The sequence below is a fragment of the Macrobrachium rosenbergii genome, chromosome 53, assembly GCF_040412425.1.
Source record: "Macrobrachium rosenbergii isolate ZJJX-2024 chromosome 53, ASM4041242v1, whole genome shotgun sequence".
Taxonomy (NCBI): Eukaryota; Metazoa; Arthropoda; class Malacostraca; order Decapoda; family Palaemonidae; genus Macrobrachium; species Macrobrachium rosenbergii.
In genome coordinates, this window is record NC_089793.1 from 46,478,556 (window position 1) to 46,491,667 (window position 13,112).

At 35.4% G+C, this 13,112-nt stretch overlaps 1 protein-coding gene across 1 annotated transcript; it reads right to left on the reverse strand.

Moving 5' to 3' along the window:
• Window positions 1–3,685: 3,685 nt before the first annotated feature.
• LOC136834432 (uncharacterized) lies at window positions 3,686–12,386 on the reverse strand. The gene is made up of 3 exons (XM_067097032.1): window positions 12,159–12,386; window positions 11,674–11,763; window positions 3,686–6,006 (listed from the first exon to the last, which is right to left on the reverse strand). The coding sequence occupies exons 2-3, from the start codon at window positions 11,682–11,684 to the stop codon at window positions 4,527–4,529; spliced, it is 1,491 nt and encodes a 496-aa protein (XP_066953133.1). The 5' UTR covers window positions 11,685–11,763; window positions 12,159–12,386; the 3' UTR covers window positions 3,686–4,526.
• Between the last annotated feature and the right edge of the window lie 726 nt (window positions 12,387–13,112).

Consider the following 13,112-nt stretch of genomic DNA (forward strand, 5'->3'; position numbering starts at 1 on the left):
CTGTCTGTCTCCCTCTCTCTCTTTCCCTCTTTCTCTTCCAAATACCCCTTCCACTTCTCCCTCACTTCCTCTCGCTCTCACTCTGTCCCTTTTCTGTTAAGATAGTTGCTTCAGTTACAATGCCCATCATTTTTTACATTTTATATTTCACCCCCTCTCACCCCCATTCCTATCGGGGTTGAACTTGAACTTAAAGGTCATCAGGGGTGTCACTATTTATCTCAGTGACTTCAAAAACTATGGATTAGACACTAATATCTGTCTTTTCAGTTATTTTTACATGTCACTCCTTCCCACCCCTTCTCAACCCCCCTTCCTAGCAGGGTTGAATTTGGACTTTATGAGTATCAGGAAAGTCACTATTTATCTCAGCGACCTCGAAAACTATGGATTAGACACAAATATCTGTCGCTTTCGATTATTTTTACATGTCACCCCCTTCTCACCCCACTTCCTAATAGGCTGAACTTGGACTTGAAGGGCATCGGGAGTGTCACTATTCATCTCAGCGACCTTGAAAACTATGGATTAGACAGTAATGTCGGTCATTTTTGGTTATTTTTACAGTATTCTTTTCCAGATAGTAAGTCATATGTATACTGAGTTTGGTTGAAATTGCTCATTGCGTTTCAGAGTTATTCTGGCACACACACACTCACACACACTATCACATACATCCATTTATATATATATATATATATATATATATATATATATATATATATATATATATATATATATATATATATATATATATATATATATATATAGATAGATAGATATATATTGGTTGATTGACTGATTTATATTTTGCAAGTTCCAGCAGAAGATAAACAAGTAATTTTGAAATGAAGGAAATAATAAAGCTTCAGAGATGGAAAAGGCGGGAATAGGATTGATGTATTCATCCTACATTCACAAAGATCATTTCAAGGGTAGTTTGTAGATCCCACTTTCCGACATTCATATTTTCATTTTAATATACATGTAAAATGAAAAGTTGGAGAAAATGGTTCTAGGGTGTGATTTTCTTGTAATTTCGACAAATTAACGTTGTTTAATTTATTTTAATTAATTTTGAAGTGGGTGTCTGGAACTCTGTGCGTTGCACTTAGTTTTTTTTTTTTTTTTTGCTAAACCAAGCAAGTATGTTATAATTCAGTCATTGTGAGAATTGAAGATAATTATATCGGTAAAGTCAGAATAATCAAAAGCAAAATGAAATTGAGTGAAAGCAGAATGAACCGAAAAAGGTTTTTCCCCTTTCTGATGAATGGTGCGAAGCATGAAGGGGCTGAGCCAGCGTTAGGGCATCCAGTGAAGGGGAGGGGACAAGTAAAAAAAGGTAGAAGTGATGAAGAAGGTAATAAGCAGCAAGAAAGGAAGCATGTATAAATTTAAAACTTTACGTATCCTAATTAATTAGGAAAAAAGTTATTGAAGTTATCAACTAAATGTTATTATTTAGTAGAGAAAGAAGAAAGATTTCATTTTGTATACTGATATATTCTCTGTAAACAAAGACATGATCACAGTGAACGTGAGATGACTAATTGTTGCTGTCGAGATCCAATATTTCTCTCTCTCTCTCTCTCTTTGGTATTAAGACATAAACAGAAGAGAGAGAGCCTCGTATATAATTAGGGTTTCTGTCGTTGTCGCTTGACTCACGTCTTCGATAATGGTTAATGGCTAATTGATTAATGGTTAATGGTATATTGATCAGTAGTTGATTTCCATAAGTCACAAATGATCATTAGAAGAGGGTCTGGTCATTTCTCCCCCATCTTGTCAGAGACAGAGACCCATTATAGGTTTGGGATTCAACATCAAAAAGGCAAAGCAAGTTATAACAGTGTTTCTTATTATATATGTTGTCTATGTTTTATGTTACCGTTCATTTTTTATCCACAAATTAAAGCTTTTACAGTGGCTCACGGGGCTGACAATCTACTACCTGTACCTAACCAGCTTCTCATAGATTAAAAAAAAAAAAAAAAAAACCGTATGGAGTGTTATAGCCGTTCATATTTTAACAATGAATTTTACTAGTATGTCATCATTCACCTATCCATTATCAATCATATCATTAATTTATATATTTTATCATCATTACGGCGCTTAATAATTGTGATGGTTTCCGGCGCTTGGTCTTCAAGACCTAAATTTCATAATCAATCGGTCAATCATAGCCGTTTTGTACAACACGTAAGATAATGGGCATTCAGGATCCACATCTCATGTTCATGTCTATTCCCGACGTGTCGTAATTTTCACTTAATTACATTATCAAAGACTCTAGAAAAGATAAAATAAAATAAGATTACTAAAAAATTAAAATTAAGATATCAAATTTGGACGCACTTCAAAATACCCTATTAATAAAATCAAAATACACTAACATTCATAATTAAGCATTAATTTGGACCAAACTTCCCAGAGAATAAGAGAAACAAAAGTGGATGAAAAGGGAAAATAAAAAGAAGTCAAGACAAGAGAAGGGGAGTGGCAGCTGACAGTGTGCTTAAAGGGGGAACCATTTGTTTGATCAGTAATCTTCTAAAATGGGTAATCTATGGATGTTGGATGTTTTCCCGATGATTTTAAAATCTTTGTTTTCGGTGTAAGTTTTACTACGTTTAGAATGATTCCTTATGTAACAATGTTCCAGGTTCGTGAGTCTGCAACCTGTCCGAAAGCTTACCCTCTATAGGGAGCCTCCATGTGGATCCTACATAAATCCACAAGTTGCACCCCAGGGAAATATATTTGTACGCCACACTAGAGGGCACAAAAGCACAAGATGATCCTTAAACCGAACCAAAGGACTGATGGTCGGAGGATTCTTTGGCATTAGATTAACTTTGATGGCAAGGAAGTGTTCATGTATTATTTAAGTAAACTTTCGTTAAGAGCAAATATCATGGACATGGGGGAAGCTAGCATAAAATTCTGTGTTAATCTTACATTAATTGCATGTTATTTTAACTTTACTAGATCCCTTGTTAATGTAATTAAGTGAAAATTACGAAACACTGAGAATAGATATGAACGTGAGATGCTCATCTCAATTGCCCATCAGCTCACGTGTCGTATGTAAAGGTTGTGCCTCTCCACACGGCTTATAAATATATGTGTGTATCTATCTATATATATATATATATATATATATATATATATATATATATATATATATATATATATATATATATATATATATATATATATATATATATATATATATATATATATATATATATATATATATATATATATATATATATATATATATATATATATATATATATATATATATATATATATATATATATATATTTATATTATATATATATATATATTTATATATATATATATATATATATATATATATATATATATATATATATATATATATATATATATATATATATATATATATATATATATATATATATATATATATATATATATATATATATATATATATATATATATATATATGTGTGTGTGTGTGTGTGTATTTGTTATGCGGTGCAGTTTTTCTTTGTATTGCGTTGCACCACATATGAATGTCCCGTGTCTGTTGACTTTCACTTGATAGTAACGCAGGGGACTCGGTAAGTTAGGTTGAAATTGTCCATTAATATTTTTCTAGTTTTCAGGAGGGGGTAAGTATTCACCGGGCACGGTTTTTCATAAGTTTAATCTTAACCTAACTATTTCACACGGCCAGCCACACTGGACTTAGAAATTTCTTGATGTTAAGAGAGGAGCGAGTGACACAATCCTACCCAATTTGGTTTTCAAGTAACTCTGGCTAAAAATTGATCAGAATGAACTCTGGACCTATGTTGAATAAAACTCCGCCTCCTTGAGGACGTCTACTTTACTCTTAATGGTTCAATCTTAACTCCCACTTTTGGCAAGGACAAATCAGGTCAATTTTGCTGACCTTTTCACTTCTTAGTCTATCCTCTAACTCCTCCTTTCTTTCCCACATCTTGGAGGTTTGTTATGGTTAGTCTTCAATTTACTTGGTCCCATGACTCATCATTTTAAACTATCAACATCGTGTCTCTCTCTCTCTCTCTTTCATAATCCCGATCAGTGAATCTCATACTTATTCACTGCATAACATCACTCGGTCACCTACCTGCATTGACTACAATGCAAGTAGATAACTAACTCAACTTGACCATAGTCAATTACTTCAATTTCAATAATTTCTAATAGTCAATTACTTCAATTTCAATAATTTCTATCAACAAGCAATAAATGCAAGAAATATTATAATGCATCATAGTGCTAACACAAACAATATAAGCATGAATTACATATCAAATACTCAAACTAAATGCAAAAAATTATGGCAAAGTAAATATATCAAATGCCTATTACTCTCTGGTTATCAATCATAAATTGTAAAAAATAAAATCAATCATCAGATGTTCAAGTGGCAAGTCAATTGTAAATGCTATTACTCTCTAGGAAGGATTCTGTCCATCATGTCTTTGATTAAGGTAAGCTTATTCAATATTAATTTCCTGACAATCATAAAAAGAAATGAAAGCAAACAGTATCAAAAGAATGACATTTATGAATGACATGATAGGAGAAATCTCGGTCTTATATATATGAAAGAAAGTATGAACCTCTTCTAGCTTTGTGAATGTCTCCAATTCCAGTTCTGAAAGTTGAAATTCGTTAATAACTGCAAACTGATGTACACTTTTACTGAAATTCAAACTGTATGTCGTGAAGACTGTAGGTTTGTAATACAAATTATGTAAAATGACCAGTTCACAAGCAGATGAAAATGAGTGTACGTTAATGAAAACTACTTCTGTTTTGTTTGACTTACAGTCAATCTTAGCATTCAATCTGTTTGCTGAGAACACAAAAATTTCATCACCAATGATTTGAGCCTTGAAAGTTTCTGTAAACGGTATATATTTACAATGGTTCTTACCATTCTTGTTGTTTACAAGATCATCTAGGCAATGAAGGGCATTCAAGGGTTCATAGAAATTCACAATGTTACAAACATATACACCATCATTAAGCATGACACATTCCCTGAATTTATGTTCGGGAATTTCAGTCACTAGGAAAGAATCATGCTGCAAGGCAAAGAGTCGAACTGTTCCTTCTAGTACAATGGACTTATTATCTACTACCATTGGGAATGGATAGACTGACATCAATGAGTTGACGTCTGGATTGTTGAAAGGGATCACTAGTATAATTTGATTGGCTATCACTTTCACTGTGATCAGGCCATAATAGTCCACTATATTTTCTACTAGTGGCTTCAAGTGATTGTTCACAACACATTTCTGAATAATGGCTTCAATTTCACTAGGGGTTATCAGAAAAGGCGACAGCAGGTTTTTACCTGCCATCATGATTGCATTGAGTAATTCCTTGTATTCCAGAAGGAAATTACTTGTTTCTATGAGCAGTTGCTCCATCATTTCTGTTTGATGGATTCTAGCAATTTCTGATGAAACATTATGGAGGGCACTATTCACAAATTCTTTCAGAATTGTGATCATTTTCTGATTTTGATTGACATTTCCTATTACTTTATTATAGACAGTGCCCTGCTCAGAAGCCCAATTTTCAAGTTGTGCCACTCTTTCCTTTAGCCTTTCAACATTACCATCGGTCGCCACTCCAAAGAGATTGTGTAAAGCGACACCTATAAAGGGTATGAGTGATCGCTTTACTACTTTCCTTGGCATAACACTATCGATGTCCCTCTGCAACTTGGAGAGCATGTCGTACAAATTTCTATCTTGGACACTTTGTAATCCTGCCTGTATCTGATTGCTCAGCTGGACTAACTGCTCTCTCTGATCGATAATGGAGTCCGTCTGGATCTTAACAATGGCTAGGTCCTGTATCATCTTAACCTTGCCATGCTCCTTGATGATGGCTCCCTTCCTTAGTTGTACGAGTGAGTTCACAATTTGACTCACTGCCAACCACCATACAATCCATTTGCTGAAATAATGTTATCAAGCAGTAAAAATCTTATCAACTACATTTGTTTACCATTGCACTTGCCATTACCTTCTTCTCAAATTATACCTTGGGGTCATTGAAGATTCTATTTTATTATCTATCTTATCTTTATTGGACAAATCCTTTAACTGGGTAGACGACCAAGGTTCTGAATGAACTACTTTAATGTGGTTCCAATGTACAATGGATTCTTTCAAGGTAATTTCATGCATTAACTTGAATTTATTCAACTTCAAAACTTCTAAAACTCTATATGGACCTCGAAATTTTGGTGATACTTTAATATTAGGTCCTTCAAGAACATGATTGAGTACATAAACTTGTTGTCCTACCTTTAACGAGGGTATGGTGGATCTGTTATTGTAATACTTACTAGATTTTTATGTAACTCCTTTAATCTAGCCCTGGTGACTTTAACGGTCTCGTACGTACGTCTTGTCTTCCAAGCAATATAGTCCTCGTAGTTGTACGTACGTCTGGGTGGTGCGGCATCATCCAAAAGTGAATTTGGCATTCTCTTTTGGTAGCCATACAATAGGAAATGAGGAGTTTCTCCTATTGATTCATTTACTGTGTTGTTTAGAGTAAATTGTATGTCTTCGAGAGTCAAGTCCCAGTCTTCAGTGCTACGGGTTACCAATGTTTTCAGAACATCCTTTATCTTGCGATTTGTTCTTTCTACTGCTCCATTTGAGCTTGGCTTATATGCTGTTATTTGACATTTCTGTATTTCATAAAAGTCACACAATTTCGTTAGAATGTCACTAGTAAATTCAGCAGCATTGTCTGAGAGCAAAACTTGAGGACATGAATGTCTGGTTATAATTCTAGACTTAAAGGCTTCTGCCACCGTTGATGCTTCTCTGTTCCTAGTTGGAACAATTTCTACGTATCTGGTCAAATAGTCAATGAAAACTAAAATCTGTTTATTTACTCTGATGGTGTTCGGGAATGGACCTAAGAAATCCATTGTGACTACTTGAAAAGGATTTAATTCTGAAGGATACATTTCCAGAGGAGCCTTAACGTTGACATTCCCCTTATGTATATTACATAGGGTACAATTCTGAACAAATCGAGTAGCATCTTCACTACATCGAGGCCAAAAATAGTTTCTAGTGATTGTTCTACATGTTTTCTTAATTCCAGGATGTCCTGATAACTTGTATGAATGGGTTAGTTCTAAAACGTCTTGTATTAGTGTATTAGGAATGTACAAACGTGAACAAGCGTTTGGTTCGTCTGAAGTCTTGTACAATAACCCATCTATCAATTGAAACTCTGAATTTTTCTCACCTTGCAAGAGGTTACCAATTACTTCCTTATTCTAGAATCCTTTTGTTGTTCCTGACGAACTTTGTCTAAATCTAAGTCTGTGATTTGACAACTGAAGGCGAAATTAGGAGTGGTAATTTGTTTCTCGTTCTCTTCTTGTGATCTAGATAAGGCGTCAGCTAATGTGTTATATCTACCAGGTATGTATCTAAATTCTGGGGCAAATTCTAATACGCTAACGAACCATCTATTGAACTTCATATTATTGGTAAAAGCCCTTTTCTTGAAAAGATCACAAATGGGTTTATGATCTGTAAGAACATTAATTTTATGTCCTAGCAAAATGTGCCTAAATTTCTGTAATCCCCAGACTAATGCCAAACATTCCCTTTCCGTTGTACTGTAATTTCTTTCAGCTGCATTCAAAACTCTACTGGCATAGTATACAGTCCTCATCCTTGTTTTATCCTTTTGCATCAAGACGGCACCTAGTCCTGTAGTTGAAGCATCACAGGCTAAGTAGAATTCCTTCTCGAAGTCTGGATAAACTAGGATAGGATCTGTTATCAACATATCCTTTAGTGTTTTGAACGCTGCTTCCTGTTCATCTTTCCACTCATATCTAGCATCTTTCCTAGTTAACTCAGTTAATGGTTTTGCTATGGTAGCAAATCCCTTTATGAAAGGTCGATAATATCCTACCATACCTAGGAATCTTCTTAGTGCCTTCAAATTTCTTGGGGCTGGATAGTCCACAATAGCCTTAATCTTTCCTTCTTGCATTTTCAAACCATGTTCACTGATAACATGTCCTAGATATTCTAGAGATTTCTTCAGAAACTGACATTTCTTAATTTTTACCTTTAAACCGGCCTTTCTGAGCCTATCTAATACTAATTCTATTGTCTTGAAATGACTCTCTACATCCTTACTAGCAATTATTACATCATCAAGATAAACCGATACGTCTTCAACATCTCCCAAGATTTGCAGCATTAAACGTACAAACGTTAAAGGAGCTGAAGTAAGACCAAACGGCATTACCTCAAATTGCAAATGTTCTTTGTGAGTACTGAATGCCGTGAGATGCTTGGATTCTTCATAGAGAGGAACTTGCCAATATCCACTCAGTAGATCGAGGCTAGAAAAAACCTTGGCACCTCCTAATTGAGCTAGCATGTCATTAATGACTGGCATTGGCATTCGATCAGGGACGGTGTGGGAATTCAATTTACGGTAATCAATTACCATCCTCCATGTACCGTCTTTCTTTGGAACTAGCAGTAAAGGTGAATTATAAGGTGACTTAGAAGGTATTACAACTCCATCTTCCTTCATCTCTTCAACCATCTCATCTACAATGGGTCTTTGACTTATTGGAAGTTTGTAGTTAGGTATATAAAAGGTTTAGCACCATCTTCTATGACTATTTTTGTGCTGCAGGACATCTGTCCTTCCTAACTTATCTCCTGTTACTGCTACAACACTCCTATATTTCTCTAATATCTGTATTAACCTGTCCCTACAATGAGGAAAATCTGTATTATTTACTTCCCCTTCTAATTTAACTCTTGTGTCAGCTACAGAGACAAATGCTTTTCACTTAGGGTTAGTAAAGGGTTAGTAATCACAATTCCTTACAGAATTCTATGCCGGCATGCAATTCTAGTCTCTTGTCAGAATAATTATACACATAAGTCGTACAATTTCCACCATTAAGTCTTACTAGGAATTGTCCATTTTCACAAAGTCTGGTAAGTCTTCATTAACTAATAACACATCTGTATCACCTAGGTTTTTATCTGTTACAATTCTAAGACAAACCTTTGTCAGACCTTGTGGATGCAGTATAATGCTATTGTTTAATTTGAGTTTTACAAGATTATCATCGGCAGTACTAACTAAGCAGATCTCTTCTGCATTCTCTGCATCGGCAGTGTAACAGACATCAGTATCATCTGAACTTTCATCTTGTGGTATCACAGAACCTAGCTCTGTCATTTTCAGGTTGCCTAACAGCAACACCTCATTGAGATACTTCTCTTCCGTATCTTCTCTTATTATTAAGTGACTACAATCTATTAGCGTGTCAGGATCGTCAGGTTGGGAAAAAGAACTAAGTTCTTCGGAGGTATCTACTTGTCGTGCACTTGAGTTATCAGGTTCATACCTGCTATCTGAGAATTCCTCCTGAGTGGCTTCTAGGCTTTTAAAAGTAGTTTGTCTATCTTCTTCTATTTCTTCTATCATTGAATTTCTACTCACTGTCCTACCCGGGTTAGCATTAAATTCTATTTCTATCTGTTGGATGTCTACTTCTTCAGATGAGGCTGTCTCAGGTAAAGTGATCAAGTTTATCTGAAACTGTTCCTCTTCTTCAAGAGAGCAAACATTTCCTCTATCAATTTCCTTGATAGTGATTCTTCCATTGCTACAATCTAGTGTAATTCCACATCTTTTCATAGCCTGGAAGGAAAATAGAGCTTGAGCTGGAAAATATTTCTCTTCCAACACCACAAACTCTTCCCTGTATTTCTTATTTAGAATTTCTATCTCTAAATTGACATTGCCTATAGCCCTTATTTGCTTTCCAGCGATCCCTTTATGGTCCTATAGGATTCTCTCATTTGGGAAAGCTCACAACCTATATGTTTTGTTAAAGTGCCTTTATCTATGATACTTACAGTACTGCCTGTATCCAACAATATGGAACTCAGTACACCTTCTAAGTGTACTTGTATGATAGGCAACTCTTCCTGACACGTATTAAAATTCTTTACAGAAAACACTATTTCATTACTTCGAGTAATGTCTGTTGGGGACACATCCTTAATCACTGTCACTATTTCTTTCTGTAAGGATGGACCTTTCTGCTGCACTCTCTGTGATTGTCACTGAGAATCCCCTTGATTTGGGTTACTGGGGGAAGTATTTTGATTATTAGGCTGAGTACTTTGGTTATTTTGAGACCCCTGAGAATATCCCTGTTTGTTGTACCAACAGTTCTGGATTAAATGTCCTGTCTTATTGCAATTCGAACACCACTTGTTTCTTCTACAATTCTGGGTTGTATGGTTGTTATAACCACAATTTCCACAACTTTGTCTCTGCCTATTGAACTGTGGCCTATTATTCCCTGAATTTTGGCCTTGACTAGCTCCCCTCTGTCCAGGAGTCCTGTTATTTCCACTGTTATTTCCATTAGTTCCAGTGGTATTCCCATTGTTACCTCTATTTGGCAGCCTACATTGATTGTTTCTATTTGATTGATTAAATCTCCTATTGTTGTTCCCACCATTTCTATCAAATGAATTTCTATTTCCCTGATACCTAGACCTAGCTTGCCCTAATTGGTTTCTATTGGACTGATTGCTATTATTTCTTGGGTTTCCACTAGCTACGGTTCCCGTAAAATCTGCACTACTACTTGATGAATTCTGTTTTACTTTCCTTTCTATGTACATCAAAGTTTGTACAATTCCATCATTTGGCTTCCTATCACAGTACTTCTTTAAGGCTACTCTTTCTTCCTTTACCCAAAGCATCGTAGATTGGTCCTAATGACATATATCTAAGTACCTTGGATATACTAGCTAAATCTGTTTCATCATCATCAAATTCATCCTTCCTTCCAACAACAATTCCTACAGCTTTCATATCTGTCGTCACTCTATCTATAGCTTCTTCTACTCTAGTGGCTAAAATTAAGTGATTACCCTCATATTTCTGATGATGGAAAGTTCCTATGTTATACCATGGATCTTTCTGTGCTTCTGGTTGCCAAAATTGTAAGCACTGTTTCTTGAATTCGTTAAACAGAGTAATATTCTAAAAAGTACTGAATGAAGAACTGTATGTGCATCACCATGTTCCATACTAACATACAAGAGTGCTTCATCTATTTTCTTTCTCTCATCTGTGATACCAGCAGCTGAAATTCTGCTTTCTGTGTCTGCTATCCATCGAATTACACCATATTCTTCTAATCTACTTTTATCTACATTACTTGGGTCTACCGTTCCACAAAATCTAGTGGCTTGGGTTATTACGGCGGCTTGCGCCATGTTGGGATTTCTAGGTACAATGGAAGTTATTGGGTTAGTGGTTACAACTGAAGGGTTAGGCGCACTCGGTAAACTAAGTGGGGACCTTGACTACGAGAACGTCTGGGTCTAGTATTACTAGGATCAATTGGTCTAGAAAGTCGTTCAGGTACAGGTCTTAGGTTATATGGAGTCTGGTCTTCGCTTCTTGTCTGTTGCAGTCGGGCAATAACTTCGTCCAAAGTGTTATTCATATTAATTCATAAAATATTCAATGATTCCAAGAATGAAAAATTGAAAAAAATAAATTTGAGAATCAGGTACTTACTTCAATTGCATGTTTGCTGAGTTGACTGTATCCTCTATACAAAAAAATTCAAATTTTTCCTAACTCATTCCTTCATAGGACTCTCTCAATCTGAAAAAGTCTGATATTAGTATTTATGTATACAATTGTTTGGGTTCCACTGCAAAATGCTGCGCCAAGTGTTTAACAAAAAAAAAATTATGATAGAATTATTTAAACAGAATTGTCTGTATCACCAAGTGAACGAAAATTTCTATTTCGTAAAAAAAAATTACTAAATATGAGAAAAAAAATATTTCCTTCGTACAACAATAAGGAAATATTATTCAGAATATTATTCAAAAGAAAACTAATTTACTTAAACTATTTATGTTAAAAAAAAATTATTTGCGCACTGCAGGGAAAAATAATTATATAAAATTTCACTCACACAAAAAAATTTAATTATTCACAGAGAAAAAAAAAATTCTCTTGATAATTCCCCGATACTAGGAATGAATGTTTACTATTCAATTAGCTTCGTGTCGCCTTGCACTTGAAGATCGCGCTGATTGCACTTGAGCGCAATTTGTCGTTAGCATCCAGCGATAATTCGGCACAGCTCGGCCGACTTCCAGTCCGTACTTGCTGAATTTGGCGAAGAAAAATTTTGGAATCCCTTCCAAATTGTTGATTGAAGGCGTCACTTCCCTTTCGAGAGGCGGTTATCAACGCGTTGACTTCTAAACTTTATCGCCGTTCCGAATTCTTCACTCTCTTTCGTCGCCGTCTTCCGCTCTCATCGTCGCCGTCGTCGTCACTGCTCTGCTACCGCTACTTTTCGCTAAGTCTCCTTTTAGCGACCAAAAATTTTGGAATTTCGTGTATTTAAGTCTGTACACGATAGAAAAGTTCACTGAACTGACGTAGATATTAGCGACTTTCATACGTCCGCCAACACTGTTTGTTTTCGTCTTCTCCGCTTCTGCGATCGGCGTAGTATAGGGCGAGTTGCTGATTCTTTCGTAAATTTCGTTTTCTTACAAAAATCACCGCTGTTCTATGCCGTGATTATTACTATGGTTCTTATTATGTTCATATATAATTATTAAACTGAATTTCTGGTTGATCTTATGCGAATGTTCGGAAGTTTCAAACTAGGCAGAGATTTACCGCTGTCAATTTTTCATTCCGATCGACGCAAAAAGATTCACTGCTTCTTGGAATATTTCGTTCTGCTTCGTTTCCCTTCTGCTACAGTGTTGATGTTGTATTGGTGTTTCTAGTGCTGAAGACCGTCTTGAGATTATTTGCGCTGTTAAATTGAGAGTTAGTTTTAGCGCCGTCACTGCTCCGTCTCTGTAAATTTCTCTAGGGCCGTGAACTTTAATGTTTTTCAAATGTGCGCTGGGCGAAATCCTCCGAAACTGCCACCATTATTTTGTTATGCGGTGCAGTTTTTCTTTGTATTGCGTTGCACT